We start from the raw sequence: 25,167 nt of genomic DNA on the forward strand, positions 1-25,167 counted from the left end.
ATAATAAAGATTATTATTATTATTATTATTATCTTAGTCAACTTTTTATTTGCAAATTTTACCAACTCCATTGGACTCCATTCTAGACGCTGTGTTCACTGCATCACCAAACAGACAATATCTTGGCATTTTGAGACCAACAACACCTGCACATACTGGGCCTACAGTTGTAAAAAAAACATTTTTAAATAATTTTACCTTTTAAGTCTTTGGTAATATAAATGTCAGAAAATGTAAAATGTAAACTAAATAATATTGATCTAGCAGTGACTTGTAGATTTGGGCTCTTTAAATTTCATGGTTTTAAGACTTGAAACAAGCCATACTGAAGTCACTTCTGGTAGTTTGATGTTGTAATTATATCATTAAAATAATTGTTTTAGCTAATTTTAAAAAAATATGACTAACTTTAGCATGTCATTTGGACATTCAAAATAAGTTAAGCTTTTTTATGTAGCTTCATTTATTAATTAATGTTTCCTCAATAAAAATGATAAGTAAATTTATAGTGTAAAATACCTAAAACATAAAAATAAACAGCCTTCTCAATAGAATGCTATGTTGAAATATGTTCTATAGTATGCCCAATGTCTGACAATTATCATTAATCATCATTTAGAATAGATTTTGCCTTCACAAAGGCATTATCAAATTTACCTGTTTTGTATAACCTAGAGGTTAAAATAATATATTTTACTGATATACTGAGATCCATTACCTGAGTTGAGCCCAATCCTGAGTTTTAGCTTCTCTTTTGACAACTCTCGGATGGTAAAATTAGAAACACTTCTAAGTAATGCTAGAGACATTTTTGCAATCTGACTAGCATGCTCATTGCCGTTTCTGGTTGGGAGACCTGAAACCACCATGTAGGCATCTCCTATTGTTTCCACCTTTAATATCATGTAAAATGCTTAATATAATAACATGTTTCCAATAACAAAAAAATCAATATATTATTATTACTCTATAATTGCTCATTCAAATAACCAACACAGTTATATAAAAGAGACATTTTAAGTAATTAAAGAAAAAAAAGCAAGTAAATTTCCCCTTTCAGACTATAAGGCAGATGATGTAAGGATCATATATTTCTGTGGCCCATGGTTAATGAAGTGTCATGTGGCCAGCACAATGATCAACCGCCTTTACTTTTCTCCAACTATTGTCATATACCCATTAGCGCCGGGTGGACTCATGGGTGCCCTAAAGATCTCAAAATAAAAAATCCCTGTCTACACCAAGATTCAAACTCAGGACCCTATGGTTTAAAAGACAAGCACTTTACCACTCAGCCATCATGCCTCCTATAAAGTAGGCCTAATTAAACAATCAAAAAACAAAATTCAAATTAATTTATGAAAATAAGATACATTTCTTAAAGCTACAAGTGTCTGCTTAATGTTTGAGACCACTAGTTTAGTTTGAAATGAAAGTGTTACCTTGTACACATCATAGTTTCCTATAATCTCATCAAAACAAGAATACAAATCATTCAATAGATTTATGATCTGGACAGGAGTTAGCTGTGAACAGATGACTGTGAAGCCTACAATGTCACTGAAGTAGATGGTCACACAGTCATAAAATTCTGGCTCAACTGTCAGTCCAGCTTTTAATCTGTCAGCAACAGATCTGTTCAATAGAAGTATTAATACTATAGTCAAGTAATGAGTCAATTAAATATCAGTCTGATGATAGCTTGTTCTGAATGAACATTATAAAGTATTAATGTAATAATACCATTAGAAATATTTCAATTAAAAAAAAGGTATCAAATAATTCAGTCCAAATGAAGCAGTCATCAATTAAATCAAACCAAAAACATAAATCTGATGGAATACAGAAAAAAAGAACTCAGTTAATAAAATTTTGACATAAGAGTTCTACTTCGTATTTAAACTGTTGGCCTCATGCAGACTATGGTTCATCTCGCACACTTTTCATGTGGGTGAGGAGCCCTATTTTGGAGAGATATTCTCGTGCACAAATATTGCAGGTTAAGGTGGCTTTCGCTTCTGTCGTAGAGGAGCTGGCCATTTTTTGCGGTCTAGAGCTATGTCTTCCCAATGGTCAGTATTGATGTTCACTGATTTGAGGTCCTGTTTTATTACATCTATGTAATGGAGGTGGGGGCAACTAGTTTTTCTTGAGCCAGTCATGCATTGTCCATAGAGGATGACTTTCAGGATGCAATTGTCCTCCATCTGGCAATCCTGTTCAAGCCAGCATAAGCGGCATTGGGTATATCTGTTAGCGTAAGGATCTCAGTATTGCACACTTTTTCTTTCCATGTGATTTTCAAGATTCTACAGAGACATTGCTAATGGAATGAGTTTAGTTTTCTCTCTTGCTTTGTGTAGGTGGTCCATGATTCACTGCCATACAGTAGTGTACTAATAATGCATGCCTTGTAGACTTCCATTTGGTCACTGTAGTGAGCTTCTGGTCTAACAAAGGTCTATGCGGCCTTCCCTATGCATTTTTTTTATGTCCTCTTCTAGAGATAGGTCATCTTGAAGTGTGGATCCCAGATAGCAGAATTCATTTATGGCATCTAGCTTGTTATCGTCTATGAGGATGGAGGGTGGTGCTGTAGCAGGACATTAGTGACTGTGTGCCACTACCGCTGCATCATCCGTGAATAGCATATCTCTTATGTCGGTGGTTCTGATTTTAGTTTTAGCTCTCAGTCTGGCAATATTTAGGAGTTTGTCATCAAAACTGGAATGTAGATAGATGCCTTCAGTGGATTTGTCAAATGCATTGTGGATTAGCAGTGAAAATAGTATCCCAAAGAGGGTTGGGGCCAGGACACATCCTTGGTTAACTCCGCAGTTTATACTAAAACTTTCAGAGCAGGCACTGTTGAATTGCACTGTACCCATCATATTTTGGTGGAAAGAGACAATTACATTAAGTAGCTTGGGTGGACAGCCTATTATCTGTAAAATTTTAAAGAGGCATTTTAAACTGTAATTAGCTCTTATTATACAGTTATCAGTTATACAGTTATTTTATAAATTACACATTTATGCATATCTATGTACTAATTGATAAACTAGACATTATTTAGGAATTAGAAAATTTCATTCTTATGGCGATGATGGCATTTTTTTTTTACAAATAAAAGTCTTTGAATTAACAAATACATAATTAATTATCTTGGTATCTATGTGGTTATAACTATTTGATTTTATTTTTTACTTGTAAGGTTTTGATTTAGTATTTTATTCTTTGCTTCCTTCTTTTAAGTCTGAATTCTCTTGACATTTATTGATTTAACAAATAAAAACCTACTAAATATTTTTGTTGTTGTTTTTTTGAGGTGAATGACTACCTTTTTTTTTTTTCAAAATCCATACTAATGTCCATGAATCTTGGAAATGTAAATGATTTTAGGACCACATAGTTCCTTGTTATTCATCAACTTACGCAGGTAACATTTGTTTAAGTAACTCTTCTGACTTTTGTTTCTCTTGTCTCAGTTCATCCACTTTCTCATCCACAATTTTCTCTAGATTACTGCTGTACTTCTCTAGCCTCTGCAGTAAGTTGTCAACCAAACCTCCAGATTTGTTGACATTTCTAGGATTAAATAAAAGTCATGTGACTTCTCTAAAATTGTTGGTCTGCTTAGGAATTCTAAAAAAAATTCTTTTTAAGAATAAAAATGCAAGTAAAAACAGTGTCTGCACCTTTTTTTTTATATATATATGTCTGAGTCTAAATTGTTTTATTAGTAAAACATTTGTAGATGTTTTATTTTTGTTAAATAAATCTCTAGTATATAATGTCATATATACCAAGGTACAAGTATTTAATATAAGTAATTCTACATAAATTACAAATATCCCCTACATTGTAGAGTACCTGAACTGAATACTTACACCATCAGTTTGTTGATGATAGAATGTATTGAGTGTAGTGAAGGTCTTTTCTCTGGGTCTTCATCCCAACATTTTCTCATTAGTGACTCCATGGTCATTAGTTCTGGTGTGGTAGAAACTGTAGGCCTGTAAGGTGGATCTTGATAGGACTTGATTTTTTCAACCAGTTCTACAAATTCCAAAAGATTGCCTGATAGTGAACTTCAGATTCAAACAAAAAGCAATCAGGAAGCAACAATACATCAGAAAAAATGTATTAGTGCAGAATGATATAGACAGAAACTGTATTATGTCCCCTTATTTTTTGTATTATCTGTATGTTCACTTTATCCAGACATTTGTTTGATTAGACTTTCAACTCGGTGTCTCTTTATTTTTAGACTAATTTTTGTTTATTTGTGGAATATCTACATTTTTGTATTACAAAAAAACTTCATTATGGTGTAAACAATAACCTAATTGTGTACGCAATAAAATTACGGTGTATGCAATAACCTTATGGTGTAGGCAATAACCTTATGTTGTAGGCAATAACCTTGACTTAGAAACAAAATAGAAATTAAAATAAACATTTGCTATATTTCATTTTTCATTTCAAATTATGTTCATTTTGGTTTAACTATAACTCAAGCTAATTGATAATATAATTAGACAAACCCTTTAATGTCAGGGATTCCTTATCATTACTGTAGGGTTCATCTCTGGTCAGCATTTCTGACATAATAATGGCAAGACTGTAAACATCTCCTTGTGGTGTAGGATTACCTCCATGTCTTAACAGCTCAGGGGCTACCCATAGAAGATCTGTGTAAGAAGCAAACATTAGCAATCAAGCAGATAACACTAGTAAGATTGTAGTACGATCTATCCATTGGTTTTACTGTGGAGGTTATAAGATATGCTAGATAGGATAAACCAATGGTCACAGAGTGTTGAATTTTCTTCTGCTTCTATAAAATGTCAAATAAAATGATTGTATATAGTGCCCATTGCTGCAGGTCATGAGGGTTCAAATGACATAAAAAAAATTTAAAATCTAAAAATAGTTTTAACAGATGAGCATAATTAAAGATTGAAACAAAAAGACAAAGATACATTTTGTTGACCCTCAAGAGGTTTTTGATTGATAAGAAGTTTTATGGGCTTGTAAAAGATGCACTCACTAAAGAGTCTCCTGTTCTTGAAAGTAAAGTATCCTAGAAAGCTAAGAGTGAAATTTTACTCTTGCAAGCCGTGTAAGGGCTTGTCTAATGTAAATGATTCTAAGTTATCTGGATTTTAGCATACAACAAACATGTTCAGTCAATAGGTCTATATTTAGTTCTATATGTTTTCTGATGGACCTAAAATTTGTAGCTTTGTGTATATTTTTACATTAATAACATAATCAAATACTTGAAGTAGAGAAAGAATTATGCCAACAATTAAATTGAAAATGTTACCTTTTTCTAACGACTGGTTTTTGTTTTGCAACTTGATGTGATCATAAATAGTTGGTAAACCATAGCAAGCAATTTTGACTGAGAACCTGGAGTCAATCATGCAGACATCACTAGTCAGTCGACCATGGACTCGAAGAGGGTGTTTGTTTAGGAAAGTTAGGGCCTGTGAAGCAGATTATGTTTTCAGATAGAAATATAAGCTTAACAAAAATATTGGTAAATAGCAATAATTTTTTTTACCAGTATTATTTTGGTGACCGCTCATTTCATCCCCTGTCACTTCATCCCAGTCATTTCATCCTTGGTCACTTCATCCCCGGTCATTTCATCCCCAATTAAATATTTTTTCTTATTCATTGTTTAATTGTGCTGTTAAGGCTCTGATTTTAAGCCCTCATTTTATCTCATATATAAATAGGATTATGTCGAATGCTATTTGATATTTTTTGATGTTATTAATGCGTTTATAGTGTTTCCCCTTCCACTGATCTAAATTTCCTCACCCCACTCTGTCTTATTGATGTAGATGAACACAACAACACTTTTATACATGACCTCTTGACCTATATTTATACATGTTACATTTGATAGTTTTTAATGGCATTTCATTTAATTCTTATCAAATGCATTACACTTTAAGGCATTTCAATAAAAATAAAATGAATAAATTAAATATATTGCTTATTCATGATTTTCACAATTACTATTTGTTAGATAAAATGATCAGATGATAAAATGACCAGGGGATGAAATGACCAGGGGATGAAATGACCGGGGATAAAGTGACCAGGGATGGAGTGACCGGGGGTGAAGTGACCGGGAACCATTATTTTGAATGGTAAAGGTTTAATTGAAAACTACAACATTTAAATAAGTGCATTAATCATAACTTAATGAGCCCTAAACTATCAGTACCTTGACAATGTCACTTAGTATTGAGAAAATGAAGACACTGTCCAGTGTGTACTTGGTATCCATTAGAATTTCCTAAAGAATAAATGGCTTGTAGAAAAATCATGAATTGAAAATACAGATGATAAATAATACATAACGCTGTGACCCATTTGATATGCTTAAGTAAAAATTTTTTAATTTTTATTTTCTGTTGCTAAAAAACTAATATCCTACTTAATTAATAAATGACATTTCATTTAATATTCAGATGTAATCAACCTAGAAGTTCATAATAATAAATCAAATAAACATTCAATGAATTTTCAAAGTAAATGTCACTGGCATTATGGCAATAAAAAATAAATTTGGATAAAGTGTAAAAATGAATGAATTCAACAAAAACATGTATACCATAAAGCCTGCCTTTGAAAATAATCTCATTCATTGCAACCAAAATAAAAGTCAAAAGACAAACTAAAACTACATATTTCCTTTCTCATTCTTATACAAGAAATTAATGGTCCAATAATTCTCCATCTCTTGAACAAACAGTAAATTTCTCTCACTCTCTTGCTATTAACAGATGGTCAAACTCTTTTTCTTCCTAGTCACAGATGGTAACTTCTTATTCCTGCAATAAACTAATAGTCAAGGTGCATCACCCTCCCCGGGACGTAAGGGTTGTGCAATAGGCTAACAACATGTCCATGGAAAAAAATACTTTAACAGAAACCATAGCAAAAACATAAAAACATAGTCCCAGCCAAAAGAAGTAATTTCTAAATGTTATAAATAAAAAAAAAATTCATTCAAATCCATTACATTTTCTTTTCTTGTCAACACTGCTTCCTAGTATAAATACTGCTACTTCTTGCTTTTAGATTTCGATTTTTTAACACTTAGTTTCTGTCACACAATAGCCATTGTCTATTGTTATTTGTTTTAGTAAGTCTTTGTATGGACAAAAGAGAGAGAGAGAGAGTGAGGCAGGCAGGAAGACAAAGATAAATAGATGACTTCATATTATTTTATTTTCAAGTTGCAACAATCTTATAATCAAAGCTGCCTTTTTAGGATGACAAAAATAAAAATTTACATCTGAAAAGTACAAAGGTGAATATTTTTTAAATTTTCTTCTTAAAACCTATTGCATTTTCATCTGTATCTCTGGCTGACTCTCAAAGTGGGTGTATTTTTTTCTTTTGTTAGTCACCAGACTGATTTATTATTGTACTCTTTCAAAAATTAATTGGGACAGATAGTCCTAAAAAAACAAACAAGCAAAAGTCTGTTTCTGTACCTATAACAGTATTTGCATTATCATAGATTAGCAATTCATTGTTCTCATAACTTCTTACTAGTCCACTCACTATATGCATGAGGATACACTATCTAAGGATTAGATACACTATCTAAGGATTAGATACACTATCTAAGGATTAGATACACTATCTAAGGATTAGATACACTATCTAAGGATTAGATACACTATCTAAGGATTAGATACACTATCTAAGGATTAGATACACTATCTAAGGATTAGATACACTATCTAAGGATTAGATACACTATCTAAGGATTAGATACACTATCTAAGGATTAGATACACTATCTAAGGATTAGATACACTAACTAAGGATTAGATACACTATCTAAGGATTAGATACACTATCTAAGGATTAGATACACTATCTAAGGATTAGATACACTATCTAAGGATTAGATACACTAACTAAGGATTAGATACACTATCTAAGGATTAGATACACTATCTAAGGATTAGATACACTATCTAAGGATTAGATACACTATCTAAGGATTAGATACACTAACTAAGGATTAGATACACTATCTAAGGATTAGATACACTATCTAAGGATTAGATACACTATCTAAGGATTAGATACACTATCTAAGGATTAGATACACTAAGGATTAGATACACTATCTAAGGATTAGATACACTATCTAAGGATTAGATACACTATCTAAGGATTAGATACACTATCTAAGGATTAGATACACTATCTAAGGATTAGATATACTATCTAAGGATTAGATACACTAGCTAAGGATTAGATACACTAGCTAAGGATTAGATACACTATCTAAGGATTAGATACACTATCTAAGGATTAGATACACTAAGGATTAGATACACTAAGGATTAGATACACTAAGGATTAGATAGTCCTCCTTTATCTATCCCCCAACTGCTACTTTGTTTGATACTAAATGTTCGACTCCTACTTTATAAGAAATTAAATACAATCAACAGCATGAATGTTTGTAGTAGACATTATTTTAAGAACATGGACATCAAGAAATGAAAAAAAAATATTTTTAAAAACTTTATTTTTTTTCTTTTGTGGTTTTTCATACCTGAAGAGTTCCTTTGTGACAATATTCTGTGACAATCATTTTTCTGTCACCTTCCAACATGGCTCCGAGAACTCGTTGTAAGTTAGAATGATTGATATCTCTTATCTGACAGAAAGTGACAAACTTTTGATATATCGTTATAGTGTCATGTTTGTAAATTATAGATTATGGCCAACGCTACTTCTAAAGTTTCTATTAGTATCGAAGTTCACCTGGTCAAACTCTGTGAGCAAACTTTGAGTCACATGAATATTTGTATCGCATAAAGGATTCAGTCTCACCATATTGCCCTAGCACAAATGTAACAAGAATTCCTGGTCAATATGTATATTATATATGTACATTGTAAAGTGTTAACTGTAAGCATAGATGATAGAGAACAATGCCACGATGCAACACTTTTTAAAGAAACTATTCAAATGTTTAATCACATTACAGATAAAACAATTTTAATGCTGTAATCGATTGTAAGGTAAAATATGTTTTTACAAGCTGAAAAAAAAATCAATATTACACAAATAGACACACAAACAATGAAACATGGGCATCCCAGACAAAGGGCAATAAATAAGTGCACCATATTTTTTTTCTTTTTTTTTTTCTTCGGAATTGTTTTGTTTTGTTTTGAAACTCTTTTCAGTTAAAGCCATTAACTAAGCTCTTGTTTTACTTGTGTATTGATTTTCTTTTAAAAAAAGGAACAATACAACTTGTATTCGAGTGATTTAACATTCATGTGATCTTAACATTGGATTGGTCACAACATTGGGGTGGTACTAACATTGGTAGGGTCATGTCACTGCTGTGGTCTTAACATTAGTGTGGTCATAACATTCATGTGATCATTACATTGGATTGGTCACAACATTAGGATGCTCATAACATTAGGGTGGTCATAACATTCGTGTGGTCACAACATTGTTCGGGTCACAATATTGGTGTGCCTATGTACTTTAGGTTGTTATAACATTGAGGGGATCATATGTTGTTATACCATTGAGGGGATCATATGTTGTTATAACATTGAGGGGATCATATGCTTGATTTGTGTGATCCTAAAACTGGTGTGGCCAGATATGAAATGAAACTATTGTTCGAAGAAAATATTTCGTGGAGACTTATGGCAATCTATTACGACACATATAAAACACTATAGTTACAAAGGTGCAATGAAAAGAAGCTAGATGTTTAGAAAAAAACATTGTGCTTTTAAAAAGAACAAAAGAACAACGGTACTTTATGCAATATCCTAAAAACAATATTATGTTGTTGTCTGATCCAGATTGTTTCTACACTTGGTTGTCAGCCTCACGTTACACATAAATGTGTGTCTATGGTTACACACTATTGTAGCTGTAATCAGTATGGAGAGTAGTAAGACCATAGACTTATATACGATATAAGTCTATGAGTAAGACAATAAGAAAATAGTAACACAATACTAGCAGCTGGAAATACTTACTTTATACAGGTAGATCCCATTGCTAGCTACACTTGATTCTGTGGCATTGGTGGCACTCTGGTTGTAAGCAAACAGTTTACTCATCTACACACATGGTTTAGAGAACACAGTTTAGACATCTACACACATGGTTTAGAGAACACAGTTTAGACATCTACACACATGGTTTAGAGAACACAGTTTAGACATCTACACACATGGTTTAGAGAACACAGTTTAGACATCTACACACATGGTTTAGAGAACACAGTTTAGACATCTACACACATGGTTTAGAGAACACAGTTTAGACATCTACACACATGGTTTAGAGAACACAGTTTAGACATCTACACACATGGTTTAGAGAACACAGTTTAGACATCTACACACATGGTTTAGAGAACACAGTTTAGACTACACATGGTTTAGAGAACACAGTTTAGACATCTACACACATGGTTTAGAGAACACAGTTTAGACATCTACACACATGGTTTAGAGAACACAGTTTAGACTACACATGGTTTAGAGAACACAGTTTAGACATCTACACACATGGTTTAGAGAACACGGTTTAGACATCTACACACATGGTTTAGAGAACACAGTTTAGACATCTACACACGTTTTTCAGAACACAGATATCTACACACTTATTTTAGATTAGGTGTATTCTTATTAAAAAATTAATCAAATTTTAAAGATTTTTGTGTATCTGGGAAGATCGGGTATTAAATGACCATCGGTTTCGAGATTATCCAACATCCGCCTGGCTAGAGCTAGCAGCGCATTTTGTAGTCTTCAAACGAGAAATTTGACGGAATAAATCATTCCGTTACCAAAAACAAAAAACTGCCTACCAAGTAAGGGTTTTCTCAGCCCACTTTTTAGCTCTGAATCCTGTTCAATGTATAGAAAACTATTAAGGTGCCAGTGTTTCAAGGCATACGATTGTAAAAAAAAAAAGCTACAAAAAAAAAGGATACGCTTACAACTATACTTGTGGAAAGTGTAGAGACACTGCTTACTGTTCAACAGCTTCGCGAGGTAGTGCACCTATCCCGTGTGAGGAGACACTGCTTACTGTTCAACAGCTTCGCGAGGTAGTGCACCTATCCCGTGTGAGGAGACACTGCTTACTGTTCAACAGCTTCGCGAGGTAGTGCACCTATCCCGTGTGAGGAGCGATTACATGACAAAGCAATTTCATATGATGACCTTTGAAATGTAAGTGCCTAACAAAGATGCATTCTTTCCAGGAAAAAGCTTTAAATAGCTATTCCGACGCCAGTCTAGAAATGAACACCTATCAGTACAAGTCTTCCGAAAGAGAAAGCTGGCAATCTCTTACAGGCGCCAGTCTACAGATGAACACCTATCAGTAAAAGTCTTCCCAAAGTGAAAGCTGGCAATCTCTTACAAAGGCAGCGGGATACAGATTGCAGAACAAAATGAATGTTTTTGAGCAGTTGTAGAAAAGAGAACCAAAACTTGTCTACAGGCAGACAACGATTTTATCTGCCTTGAATGTAGCAATTCTGTAGCTCACATCTGCCTTGAATGTAGCAATTCTGTAGCTCACATCTGCCTTGAATGTAGCAATTCTGTAGCTCACATCTGCCTTGAATGTAGCAATTCTGTAGCTCACATCTGCCTTGAATGTAGCAATTCTGTAGCTCACATCTGCCTTGAATGTAGCAATTCTGTAGCTCACATCTGCCTTGAATGTAGCAATTCTGTAGCTCACATCTGCCTTGAATGTAGCAATTCTGTAGCTCACATCTGCCTTGAATGTAGCAATTCTGTAGCTCACATCTGCCTTGAATGTAGCAATTCTGTAGCTCACATCTGCCTTGAATGTAGCAATTCTGTAGCTCACATCTGCCTTGAATGTAGCAATTCTGTAGCTCACATCTGCCTTGAATGTAGCAATTCTGTAGCTCACATCTGCCTTGAATGTAGCAATTCTGTAGCTCACATCTGCCTTGAATGTAGCAATTCTGTAGCTCACATCTGCCTTGAATGTAGCAATTCTGTAGCTCACATCTGCCTTGAATGTAGCAATTCTGTAGCTCACATCTGCCTTGAATGTAGCAATTCTGTAGCTCACATCTGCCTTGAATGTAGCAATTCTGTAGCTCACATCTGCCAAACCCAGGTGAAATACTGCACCTACTTTGTGAACGTAGGACAATACAATAAACACAAAGTTCTGTCGAACAAAAAATTATTGTGACCGTAGGACAATACAATAAACACAAAGTTCTGTCGAACAAAAAATTATTGTGACCGTAGGACAATACAATAAACACAAAGTTCTGTCGAACAAAAAATTATTGTGACCGTAGGACAATACAATAAACACAAAGTTCTGTCGAACAAAAAATTATTGTGACCGTAGGACAATACAATAAACACAAAGTTCTGTCGAACAAAAAATTATTGTGACCGTAGGACAATACAATAAACACAAAGTTCTGTCGAACAAAAAATTATTGTGACCGTAGGACAATACAATAAACACAAAGTTCTGTCGAACAAAAAATTATTGTGACCGTAGGACAATACAATAAACACAAAGTTCTGTCGAACAAAAAATTATTGTGACCGTAGGACAATACAATAAACACAAAGTTCTGTCGAACAAAAAATTATTGTGACCGTAGGACAATACAATAAACACAAAGTTCTGTCGAACAAAAAATTATTGTGACCGTAGGACAATACAATAAACACAAAGTTCTGTCGAACAAAAAATTATTGTGACCGTAGGACAATACAATAAACACAAAGTTCTGTCGAACAAAAAATTATTGTGAACGTAGGACAATACAATAAACACAAAGTTCTGTCGAACAAAAAATTATTGTGAACGTAGGACAATACAATAAACACAAAGTTCTGTCGAACAAAAAATTATTGTGAACGTAGGACAATACAATAAACACAAAGTTCTGTCGAACAAAAAATTATTGTGACCGTAGGACAATACAATAAACACAAAGTTCTGTCGAACAAAAAATTATTGTGACCGTAGGACAATACAATAAACACAAAGTTCTGTCGAACAAAAAATTATTGTGACCGTAGGACAATACAATAAACACAAAGTTCTGTCGAACAAAAAATTATTGTGACCGTAGGACAATACAATAAACACAAAGTTCTGTCGAACAAAAAATTATTGTGACCGTAGGACAATACAATAAACACAAAGTTCTGTCGAACAAAAAATTATTGTGACCGTAGGACAATACAATAAACACAAAGTTCTGTCGAACAAAAAATTATTGTGAACGTAGGACAATACAATAAACACAAAGTTCTGTCGAACAAAAAATTATTGTGAACGTAGGACAATACAATAAACACAAAGTTCTGTCGAACAAAAAATTATTGTGACCGTAGGACAATACAATAAACACAAAGTTCTGTCGAACAAAAAATTATTGTGAACGTAGGACAATACAATAAACACAAAGTTCTGTCGAACAAAAAATTATTGTGAACGTAGGACAATACAATAAACACAAAGTTCTGTCGAACAAAAAATTATTGTGAACGTAGGACAATACAATAAACACAAAGTTCTGTCGAACAAAAAATTATTGTGAACGTAGGACAATACAATAAACACAAAGTTCTGTCGAACAAAAAATTATTGTGAACGTAGGACAATACAATAAACACAAAGTTCTGTCGAACAAAAAATTATTGTGAACGTAGGACAATACAATAAACACAAAGTTCTGTCGAACAAAAAATTATTGTGAACGTAGGACAATACAATAAACACAAAGTTCTGTCGAACAAAAAATTATTGTGAACGTAGGACAATACAATAAACACAAAGTTCTGTCGAACAAAAAATTATTGTGAACGTAGGACAATACAATAAACACAAAGTTCTGTCGAACAAAAAATTATTGTGACCGTAGGACAATACAATAAACACAAAGTTCTGTCGAACAAAAAATTATGTTGCCAAGATTCACGTAATATGTTCAATCTAATCCTTTGAAGTCTCGAAACAAACAATTGCATTGATTTAGTGCTTGGTTTGTAGGAAGTCTTCTCTGCCTTACTGCCGGCTGTTTCTTTTTGTTTGACATTAAACCACTCCCATAGTGGCTACTTACATAGAGTATTAAGTCTGAACTATTGGGTTTAGATTATTTGTAAAATAAAAAAAAGGCATCACATGTAATATTCAGATGTAATTTACCAAGAAGTTCATCATAATAAATCAAATCAACATTCAATGAACGGGTGTAGCCGGTGAGTAATGCTGAACAATAATGCTAAATAATATTTGTCCACTTCACACCACTGTCGAATCAAATGTCTCAGCTCCATCGCTTGTAGCACAAAGTCATTTGCATCAATTATTTGCCAACAGTGATCTTTTAATAAAGCGTCCTTGACCTTGTTGTGTCTAAATCTCTCTCCTCGATTCCTTTGCTTCAGTTGTTCTTTCAATTCTATTATATCGGCACTACATTTGTTCATATTGCTTTCTTTTCTTTTTCTTTCTTAATGAAACTTATTGGTTAAATATCGTCTGCTGGTCTTGAAAATCAAAGTGTAAACAAAGAGCAGATTACTGTGATTAACTTTTAGCGGGAATATCTCGAACAGAATGAAGCCTGCCTGGCCGTGAGGTATGCGCGCTGGACTGTCGTTCGATTGTCTCAATGGTCCAGGGTTCATACCCTGTCCCCGTCGTCCTGCTGGAGGTTTGGAGTAGGAAGTAAATTATCTTTAACACTGAAGGAGCATCCGAAACATGTCAAACAAACAAATAAACAAACATGGGAAACAACTCACGTGATAGAATCCCGAAGAAAAAGTTGATTTTGTTAAGTTGTTTTTGATTGGCTGCATTTCGTCTAAATTGATCTTCCACCAATACAAATCTCTCTTTAAAGTGTTGTAACGAATCCTGAAGACATGAAAGACAAAAGCGAGACCAATCGTCATAGAAGACCTGAACACTGACCTGCGACGTCACAACCTTTGAGCAATAGAGACCACGTGGTACAGACCTAAGATCTACTATTGGTCTCCACTTCCCACAGGTTGCGACGTTGCAGGTCAGTGTTCTGGCCTTCTATTGCCATTGGTCTCGGACAAATGTCGACAGGAAAAAAACCTAATAGTTAGATAACAAGAAATCTAAAAATGTATTTTTAAAAAATTGGGATGATGAAATTTTTTCATAATAAATTATTCAGTTTTTGTTTACTATGACCAAAGTGTTATTTAATAGAATGAATTGAAACATCAATTAGTCTCAATCATTGTCTACTACCTATGAAAATGTCGTGCAAAAAAGATTTCCATTTTAGCTATATCTATAGATCTTTCATAAGATTAGTTGTTTTTTTTTGAGATTTGGAATGTAAGAAATTATTCTAGTCAAGTAACACCCTTGACAACTTTTAACAAATTAAAGTCTATTGATTAAACATTAACTGTATAATTGGAATTCGGTTCTATAAAAAGAATGGAATGTTTATTTAGCTTCTAAATGTCTGCATTTGATGCTTTAAAAATATAATTGTGCAGCCATTAGTTTTGTTTTAGAATGTGTACAATAATTTACCTTAGAACAACTGTTATTCCAATAGACATTGCAAGGATACAGGCAACAATACCGCAAGACACAGCTACTGTGGTGTCTGAAAGAAACACATCCAATATACACGTTAATTGTTTTCCATACGGACAACCTGTTATACTACTATTGCTCAATCTATCTATCTATCTATCTATCTATCTATCTATCTATCTATCTATCTATCTATTATCTATCTATCTATCTATCTATCTATCTATCTAGAGAGAGAGAGAGAGAGAGAGAGAGAAAGAGAGAGAGAGTCCATCTTTTGTTCTGCAGTAGTGTGCTGGCTCATGTAACTTGTAGGCCTGTGTTGGCAAGGGCGTTAGGTGCTAGTGCATACAATTTTGAAGACTCTGCATGAGTTACAGGCAGGTTCATAAAGCTGATTCTATGTCTACAAAGGCCAATAATGGTATCAAGCAAGTGATATGGCTTCGAATGTATCTGATAGCACAGCACAAAAAGCCTGAAGGAGCAAGTATTTTAACTTTAGCGGACCTCATTCACACAAAGAATGTATCTGATAGCACAGCACAAAAAGCCTGAAGGAGCAAGTATTTTAACTTTAGTGGAGCTCATTCACACAAAGAATGTATCTAATAGCACAGCACAAAAAGCCTGAAGGAGCAAGTATTTTAACTTTAGCGGACCTCATTCACACAAAGAATGTATCTGATAGCACAGCACAAAAAGCCTGAAGGAGCAAGTATTTTAACTTTAGCGGACCTCATTCACACAAAGAATGTATCTGATAGCACAGCACAAAAAGCCTAAAGGAGCAAGTATTTTAACTTTAGCGGACCTCATTCACACAAAGAATGTATCTGATAGCACAGCACAAAAAGCCTGAAGGAGCAAGTATTTTAACTTTAGCGGACCTCATTCACACATAGAATGTATCTGATAGCACAGCACAAAAAGCCTGAAGGAGCAAGTATTTTAACTTTAGCGGACCTCATTCACACAAAGAATGTATCTGTAGCACAGCACAAAAAGCCTGAAGGAGCAAGTATTTTAACTTTAGCGGACCTCATTCACACAAGGAATGTATCTGATAGCACAGCACAAAAAGCCTGAAGGAGCAAGTATTTTAACTTTAGCGGACCTCATTCACACAAAGAATGTATCTGATAGCACAGCACAAAAAGCCTGAAGGAGCAAGTATTTTAACTTTAGCGGACCTCATTCACACAAAGAATGTATCTGATAGCACAGCACAAAAAGCCTGAAGGAGCAAGTATTTTAACTTTAGCGGACCTCATTCACACAAAGAATGTATCTGTAGCACAGCACAAAAAGCCTGAAGGAGCAAGTATTTTAACTTTAGCGGACCTCATTCACACATAGAATGTATCTGATAGCACAGCACAAAAAGCCTGAAGGAGCAAGTATTTTAACTTTAGCGGACCTCATTCACACAAAGAATGTATCTGATAGCACAGCACAAAAAGCCTGAAGGAGCAAGTATTTTAACTTTAGCGGACCTCATTCACACAAAGAATGTATCTGATAGCACAACACAAAAAGCCTGAAGGAGCAAGTATTTTAACTTTAGCGGACCTCATTCACACAAAGAATGTATCTGTAGCACAGCACAAAAAGCCTGAAGGAGCAAGTATTTTAACTTTAGCGGACCTCATTCACACAAAGAATGTATCTGATAGCACAGCACAAAAAGCCTGAAGGAGCAAGTATTTTAACTTTAGCGGACCTCATTCACACAAAGAATGTATCTGATAGCACAGCACAAAAAGCCTGAAGGAGCAAGTATTTTAACTTTAGCGGACCTCATTCACACAAAGAATGTATCTGTAGCACAGCACAAAAAGCCTGAAGGAGCAAGTATTTTAACTTTAGCGGACCTCATTCACACATAGAATGTATCTGATAGCACAGCACAAAAAGCCTGAAGGAGCAAGTATTTTAACTTTAGCGGACCTCATTCACACAAAGAATGTATCTGTAGCACAGCACAAAAAGCCTGAAGGAGCAAGTATTTTAACTTTAGCGGACCTCATTCACACAAAGAATGTATCTGATAGCACAGCACAAAAAGCCTGAAGGAGCAAGTATTTTAACTTTAGCGGACCTCATTCACACAAAGAATGTATCTGATAGCACAGCACAAAAAGCCTGAAGGAGCAAGTATTTTAACTTTAGCGGACCTCATTCACACAAAGAATGTATCTGATAGCACAGCACAAAAAGCCTGAAGGAGCAAGTATTTTAACTTTAGCGGACCTCATTCACACAAAGAATGTATCTGATAGCACAGCACAAAAAGCCTGAAGGAGCAAATATTTTAACTTTAGTGGACCTCATTCACACAAAGAATGTATCTGATAGCACAGCACAAAAAGCCTGAAGGAGCAAGTATTTTAACTTTAGTGGACCTCATTCACCAAAATGAACGGTCACGCTTAGACGTGATAAAACAGTGAAAAAACATGTCACGTGATAACCATTGTTGATTAAAGTTAGAATCGTAATTTGCATAGAAGAGATATAGGGAAGCACGTGGCTCAGTGTTGTTTATTTACGATTGGTGAATGAAGTCCAACATCGCCCACTAACATTCCAGCTTGGTTGGGGTGGGGGGGGGAAAGCGAAAAGGTGACTCATATTAGAAAGGAATTGAAACCATAGTCGTCTTTTCTCTTCTTAAACAATAATTACATAATCAAAGTAGTTACAGAAATAAGCAAAGGTTCAATCTTTACTACAATAACACAGAGGGAGGGGGGTGAACATATTATTTTCTGAAATGACGAACTAATATTGATGTGTATTGGAGGGGCTGTATGTACTATTTTAAGAAATAATAAGTTTCTCAACGCTAGGTATGGGGCTTGAATACAAGAAGTGTGTTGAAAGTAGCAGCTACAAACTTGCATTATTTTTTGTTTGAAATTGTATTTTCAATTATTTCATATGACTATGAAAGCTGTGCACATTTGCCTTGTTTTCAAAACTTTTGTTTATCTTGGTTAACAAAGTATTTCATGTTTCAAGTCACTCCTTTCTGTATGTCTCTATAACTACACGGAGTGTTGGCTAACAATCTGAAGTTAACTTCATTCTTAACCTGTACTTACACCTGACCAATGCTTTCTGAACGACGTTTGCGACAGACAAAAAAAAAACGAACTATAGATTATAATAAAATAGTTGAAATGAACAACTACTTAGAGTTTGTACACTGTTTAAGTAAGACACTCACCAGAAGTATCGGATGTACACTGTTTAAGTAAGACACTCACCAGAAGTATCGGATGTACACTGTTTAAGTAAGACACTCACCGGAAGTATCGGATGTACACTGTTTCAGTAAGACACTCACCGGAAGTATCGGATGTACACTGTTTAAGTAAGACACTCACCGGAAGTATCGGATGTACACTGTTTAAGTAAGACACTCACCAGAAGTATCGGATGTACACTGTTTCAGTAAGACACTCACCGGAAGTATCGGATGTACACTGTTTAAGTAAGACACTCACCAGAAGTATCGGATGTACACTGTTTCAGTAAGACACTCACCAGAAGTATCGGATGTACACTGTTTAAGTAAGACACTCACCAGAAGTATCGGATGTACACTGTTTAAGTAAGACACTCACCAGAAGTATCGGATGTACACTGTTTAAGTAAGACACTCACCAGAAGTATCGGATGTACACTGTTTAAGTAAGACACTCACCAGAAGTATCGGATCAACACTGTTTAAGTAAGACACTCACCAGAAGTATCGGATCAACACTGTTTAAGTAAGACACTCACCAGAAGTATCGGATGTACACTGTTTAAGTAAGACACTCACCAGAAGTATCGGATGTACACTGTTTAAGTAAGACACTCACCAGAAGTATCGGATGTACACTGTTTCAGTAAGACACTCACCAGAAGTATCGGATGTACACTGTTTCAGTAAGACACTCACCAGAAGTATCGGATGTACACTGTTTCAGTAAGACACTCACCAGAAGTATCGGATGTACACTGTTTAAGTAAGACACTCACCAGAAGTATCGGATGTACACTGTTTAAGTAAGACACTCACCAGAAGTATCGGATGTACACTGTTTAAGTAAGACACTCACCAGAAGTATCGGATGTACACTGTTTCAGTAAGACACTCACCGGAAGTATCGGATGTACACTGTTTAAGTAAGACACTCACCAGAAGTATCGGATGTACACTGTTTCAGTAAGACACTCACCAGAAGTATCGGATGTACACTGTTTAAGTAAGACACTCACCAGAAGTATCGGATGTACACTGTTTAAGTAAGACACTCACCAGAAGTATCGGATGTACACTGTTTAAGTAAGACACTCACCAGAAGTATCGGATGTACACTGTTTAAGTAAGACACTCACCAGAAGTATCGGATCAACACTGTTTAAGTAAGACACTCACCAGAAGTATCGGATCAACACTGTTTAAGTAAGACACTCACCAGAAGTATCGGATGTACACTGTTTAAGTAAGACACTCACCAGAAGTATCGGATGTACACTGTTTAAGTAAGACACTCACCAGAAGTATCGGATGTACACTGTTTCAGTAAGACACTCACCAGAAGTATCGGATGTACACTGTTTCAGTAAGACACTCACCAGAAGTATCGGATGTACACTGTTTCAGTAAGACACTCACCAGAAGTATCGGATGTACACTGTTTAAGTAAGACACTCACCAGAAGTATCGGATGTACACTGTTTAAGTAAGACACTCACCAGAAGTATCGGATGTACACTGTTTAAGTAAGACACTCACCAGAAGTATCGGATGTACACTGTTTAAGTAAGACACTCACCAGAAGTATCGGATGTACACTGTCGGTGCGTAGATTATGGCATTCTAGCACCAATGTGTATTAAGTGCACTATTTTTGAACGCACTTTCTTTTTGTTGCCTTGCTTGTAAGTTAATGTATTGTTTTATTTCGATGACATTTGTATTTTCAGTGAGGACTGGGACAGACACATTGAAAGTGTTCGTAATGTATTTAGTGCTTTAAGAAAGAATGGATTTACATTAAAACCCGCCAAATTGGAGGTGGGCTTTACTAATGTAAAATTTCTAGGTCATAGTGTCGGACAGGGAGTTGTCAAACCTGATCATAGTAATGTGAAAAAGATTTTGGAATTTAAGACTCCAAGTACAAAAAAGGAACTTCGTGGTTTGATTGGGTTAATTAACTACTACAGTAGGTTTATACCAAAACACGCGGATTTAGTTTTTCCTTTTACGGAATTATTACGTCGTGGAAAATCCATGAGAGTCGACTGGAGCTGTGAGTGTGCGGAGGCATTGAAGAGAGTACAGGCCTGTCTATGTAAGTATCCTATTCTTCGTTTGCCTGATTTTTCTCTACCGTTTTATCTCCAGACTGATGCCTCAGACAAAGGGATCTCTGGCATTCTTAGCCAGTGTGTGAATGGTAGGTTGCATCCTATAAAATTTGTGAGCCGTAAGTTGTTGCCTCGGGAGCAGAAGTATTCTATCATTGAACGGGAAGGATTGGCCATTGTATATGCAATAAAAAAATTGGACAGGTATCTGGCCGGAAAAAAATTTCATCTCCAGACTGACCACAAGGCTTTATCTTACCTTAGGAGCACTAACTTTACCAATGCACGTATTACAAGATGGGCGCTGATGTTGCAGGATTATTCCTTTGATGTTGTTCATGTCAAAGGGGAGGACAATCTGCTTGCTGATCTGTGTTCAAGATTGCTATAGACTTTCAAATACGCAGCTACATGAGCTACATACTTATGTATTGTTTTTATACATGTCTTATGCATTTTATGGTTCCAATGTATACATTGTTGTTTGAAAATGTTTGCACTTTATGTTAGATGATATTATGTTGCATTTAGTATTATTGACATTAATTTGCTGATTATGCATTTTAAATTTGATTGTTTGGTAGATTGTGATTTTGTGAATGGTTCATAGTGTAATGTGGATACTTTGGTAAAAAGTGTTATTGGTAATTTTTCTTCTAAGTTGTTATGTTTGGAAGAGTGATGTTAATGCGGATGAATTTTCCTAGATGGATGTGCTTACCTTGTAGCTGCAATGATATCTTCTTACTTTTCTTTCAGTTTGAGGTACGGAAACTGGTCCATACTTTGTAAGAACCAGTTTGGGGGGAGAGGGGGAATGTCGGTGCGTAGATTATGGCATTCTAGCACCAATGTGTATTAAGTGCACTATTTTTGAACGCACTTTCTTTTTGTTGCCTTGCTTGTAAGTTAATGGAGTGTTTTTGTTCTGCTGGTGTAACGTTTGTTGAGATTTTTCTGTGTTCCCCTGTTTAGGGTGAGTATCTAAGGCATAACTGCGTTTCGCAGTTGTTTCGATGCCATAGTGATAGTCTACTAGACCTTTCTAGTTTGTCTTTACTTTGTCTTTACAGGGAGTTAGCTTGGGATTGGTGACTAAAGACAGCAGTGTCAGAGTGTGTTGTGTTTTCGAACATTAATGTGTACGTTGTGGGACAGCAAGGGGTAGAATTATTATTTAATTAATAAATTCACAGTATTAAAATGTTCAATGTCATTACTCCATTAGTTTGTCATCATACTTATATTTATATCATTAAATATTTACATTGTTACCAGTGAGTCATTTATTTATTGTAAGCACGAAGGTGCCTGGTTAAATGTCAGGGGCCCGGGCAAACGAGCTAAGGCCTTAACATAACCCTGACATACACTGTTTAAGTAAGACACTCACCGGAAGTATCGGATGTACACTGTTTCAGTAAGACACTCACCAGAAGTATCGGATGTACACTGTTTAAGTAAGACACTCACCGGAAGTATCGGATGTACACTGTTTAAGTAAGACACTCACCAGAAGTATCGGATGTACACTGTTTAAGTAAGACACTCACCAGAAGTATCGGATCAACACTGTTTCAGTAAGACACTCACCGGAAGTATCGGATCAACACTGTTTAAGTAAGACACTCACCAGAAGTATCGGATGTACACTGTTTAAGTAAGACACTCACCAGAAGTATCGGATGTACACTGTTTAAGTAAGACACTCACCAGAAGTATCGGATCAACACTGTTTCAGTAAGACACTCACCGGAAGTATCGGATCAACACTGTTTAAGTAAGACACTCACCAGAAGTATCGGATCAACACTGTTTAAGTAAGACACTCACCAGAAGTATCGGATCAACACTGTTTAAGTAAGACACTCACCAGAAGTATCGGATCAACACTGTTTCAGTAAGACACTCACCGGAAGTATCGGATCAACACTGTTTAAGTAAGACACTCACCAGAAGTATCGGATGTACACTGTTTAAGTAAGACACTCACCGGAAGTATCGGATCAACACTGTTTAAGTAAGACACTCACCAGAAGTATCGGATGTACACTGTTTAAGTAAGACACTCACCAGAAGTATCGGATCAACACTGTTTCAGTAAGACACTCACCGGAAGTATCGGATCAACACTGTTTAAGTAAGACACTCACCAGAAGTATCGGATGTACACTGTTTAAGTAAGACACTCACCAGAAGTATCGGATGTACACTGTTTAAGTAAGACACTCACCAGAAGTATCGGATGTACACTGTTTAAGTAAGACACTCACCGGAAGTATCGGATGTACACTGTTTCAGTAAGACACTCACCAGAAGTATCGGATGTACACTGTTTAAGTAAGACACTCACCGGAAGTATCGGATGTACACTGTTTAAGTAAGACACTCACCAGAAGTATCGGATGTACACTGTTTAAGTAAGACACTCACCAGAAGTATCGGATGTACACTGTTTAAGTAAGACACTCACCAGAAGTATCGGATGTACACTGTTTAAGTAAGACACTCACCAGAAGTATCGGATGTACACTGTTTAAGTAAGACACTCACCGGAAGTATCGGATGTACACTGTTTCAGTAAGACACTCACCGGAAGTATCGGATGTACACTGTTTCAGTAAGACACTCACCGGAAGTATCGGATGTACACTGTTTAAGTAAGACACTCACCGGAAGTATCGGATGTACACTGTTTAAGTAAGACACTCACCAGAAGTATCGGATGTACACTGTTTAAGTAAGACACTCACCGGAAGTATCGGATGTACACTGTTTCAGTAAGACACTCACCGGAAGTATCGGATGTACACTGTTTAAGTAAGACACTCACCGGAAGTATCGGATGTACACTGTTTCAGTAAGACACTCACCGGAAGTATCGGATGTACACTGTTTCAGTAAGACACTCACCGGAAGTATCGGATGTACACTGTTTAAGTAAGACACTCACCAGAAGTATCGGATGTACACTGTTTAAGTAAGACACTCACCAGAAGTATCGGATGTACACTGTTTCAGTAAGACACTCACCGGAAGTATCGGATGTACACTGTTTCAGTAAGACACTCACCGGAAGTATCGGATGTACACTGTTTAAGTAAGACACTCACCAGAAGTATCGGATGTACACTGTTTAAGTAAGACACTCACCGGAAGTATCGGATGTACACTGTTTAAGTAAGACACTCACCAGAAGTATCGGATGTACACTGTTTAAGTAAGACACTCACCGGAAGTATCGGATGTACACTGTTTAAGTAAGACACTCACCAGAAGTATCGGATGTACACTGTTTCAGTAAGACACTCACCGGAAGTATCGGATGTACACTGTTTAAGTAAGACACTCACCAGAAGTATCGGATGTACACTGTTTAAGTAAGACACTCACCAGAAGTATCGGATGTACACTGTTTAAGTAAGACACTCACCAGAAGTATCGGATGTACACTGTTTAAGTAAGACACTCACCGGAAGTATCGGATGTACACTGTTTAAGTAAGACACTCACCGGAAGTATCGGATGTACACTGTTTAAGTAAGACACTCACCGGAAGTATCGGATGTACACTGTTTAAGTAAGACACTCACCGGAAGTATCGGATGTACACTGTTTCAGTAAGACACTCACCGGAAGTATCGGATGTACACTGTTTAAGTAAGACACTCACCAGAAGTATCGGATGTACACTGTTTCAGTAAGACACTCACCGGAAGTATCGGATGTACACTGTTTCAGTAAGACACTCACCGGAAGTATCGGATGTACACTGTTTAAGTAAGACACTCACCGGAAGTATCGGACTGACAAAGTTCGTGGAGGTAGCCACAATCTGGTATGTCCTTAACGTAACCTTCTCCTGCTGGCCAGAACTGGCTATAACCAAGTTTAGTGTTGATTTGTCCAGTTAAATCTATGTACCAAACAACATCCTGAAATCAAGGAGATTAGGAATTACAGAGATATGGATGTAGGTGTCTACACTGTGGTCAAGTTTCCATCATAGAGAAAGTTACAGAATAAATTGTTACATCCGTTCCCTAGTATATGTTCCTTAGTATACGTTCCCTACTAAGTTACGTTCAACAAAAATTCCAATAAGTTAGGACAACTTTATAAGTAATCTAGTCC

General features: G+C 35.7%; 1 protein-coding gene across 2 annotated transcripts in view; it reads right to left on the reverse strand.

Moving 5' to 3' along the window:
* The window catches only part of LOC106065812 (atrial natriuretic peptide receptor 1-like), a 57,636-nt gene that overhangs the window by 2,772 nt on the left and 29,697 nt on the right, over positions 1-25,167 (reverse strand). For both annotated transcript variants that reach the window (XM_056028327.1, XM_056028325.1), the window contains exons 7-20: positions 24,827-24,968; positions 15,658-15,733; positions 14,880-14,994; positions 10,071-10,154; positions 8,821-8,898; positions 8,609-8,713; positions 6,248-6,319; positions 5,333-5,495; positions 4,548-4,694; positions 3,891-4,059; positions 3,436-3,588; positions 1,443-1,635; positions 719-893; positions 63-161 (exon numbers count right to left, since the gene is read on the reverse strand). In XM_056028327.1, the coding sequence (XP_055884302.1) occupies positions 63-161; positions 719-893; positions 1,443-1,635; positions 3,436-3,588; positions 3,891-4,059; positions 4,548-4,694; positions 5,333-5,495; positions 6,248-6,319; positions 8,609-8,713; positions 8,821-8,898; positions 10,071-10,154; positions 14,880-14,994; positions 15,658-15,733; positions 24,827-24,968 (1,771 nt within the window). The remainder of the gene's footprint in view (positions 1-62; positions 162-718; positions 894-1,442; positions 1,636-3,435; positions 3,589-3,890; positions 4,060-4,547; positions 4,695-5,332; positions 5,496-6,247; positions 6,320-8,608; positions 8,714-8,820; positions 8,899-10,070; positions 10,155-14,879; positions 14,995-15,657; positions 15,734-24,826; positions 24,969-25,167) is intronic.

Source organism: Biomphalaria glabrata, chromosome 5 (genome assembly GCF_947242115.1).
Source record: "Biomphalaria glabrata chromosome 5, xgBioGlab47.1, whole genome shotgun sequence".
NCBI lineage: Eukaryota > Metazoa > Mollusca > Gastropoda > Planorbidae > Biomphalaria > Biomphalaria glabrata.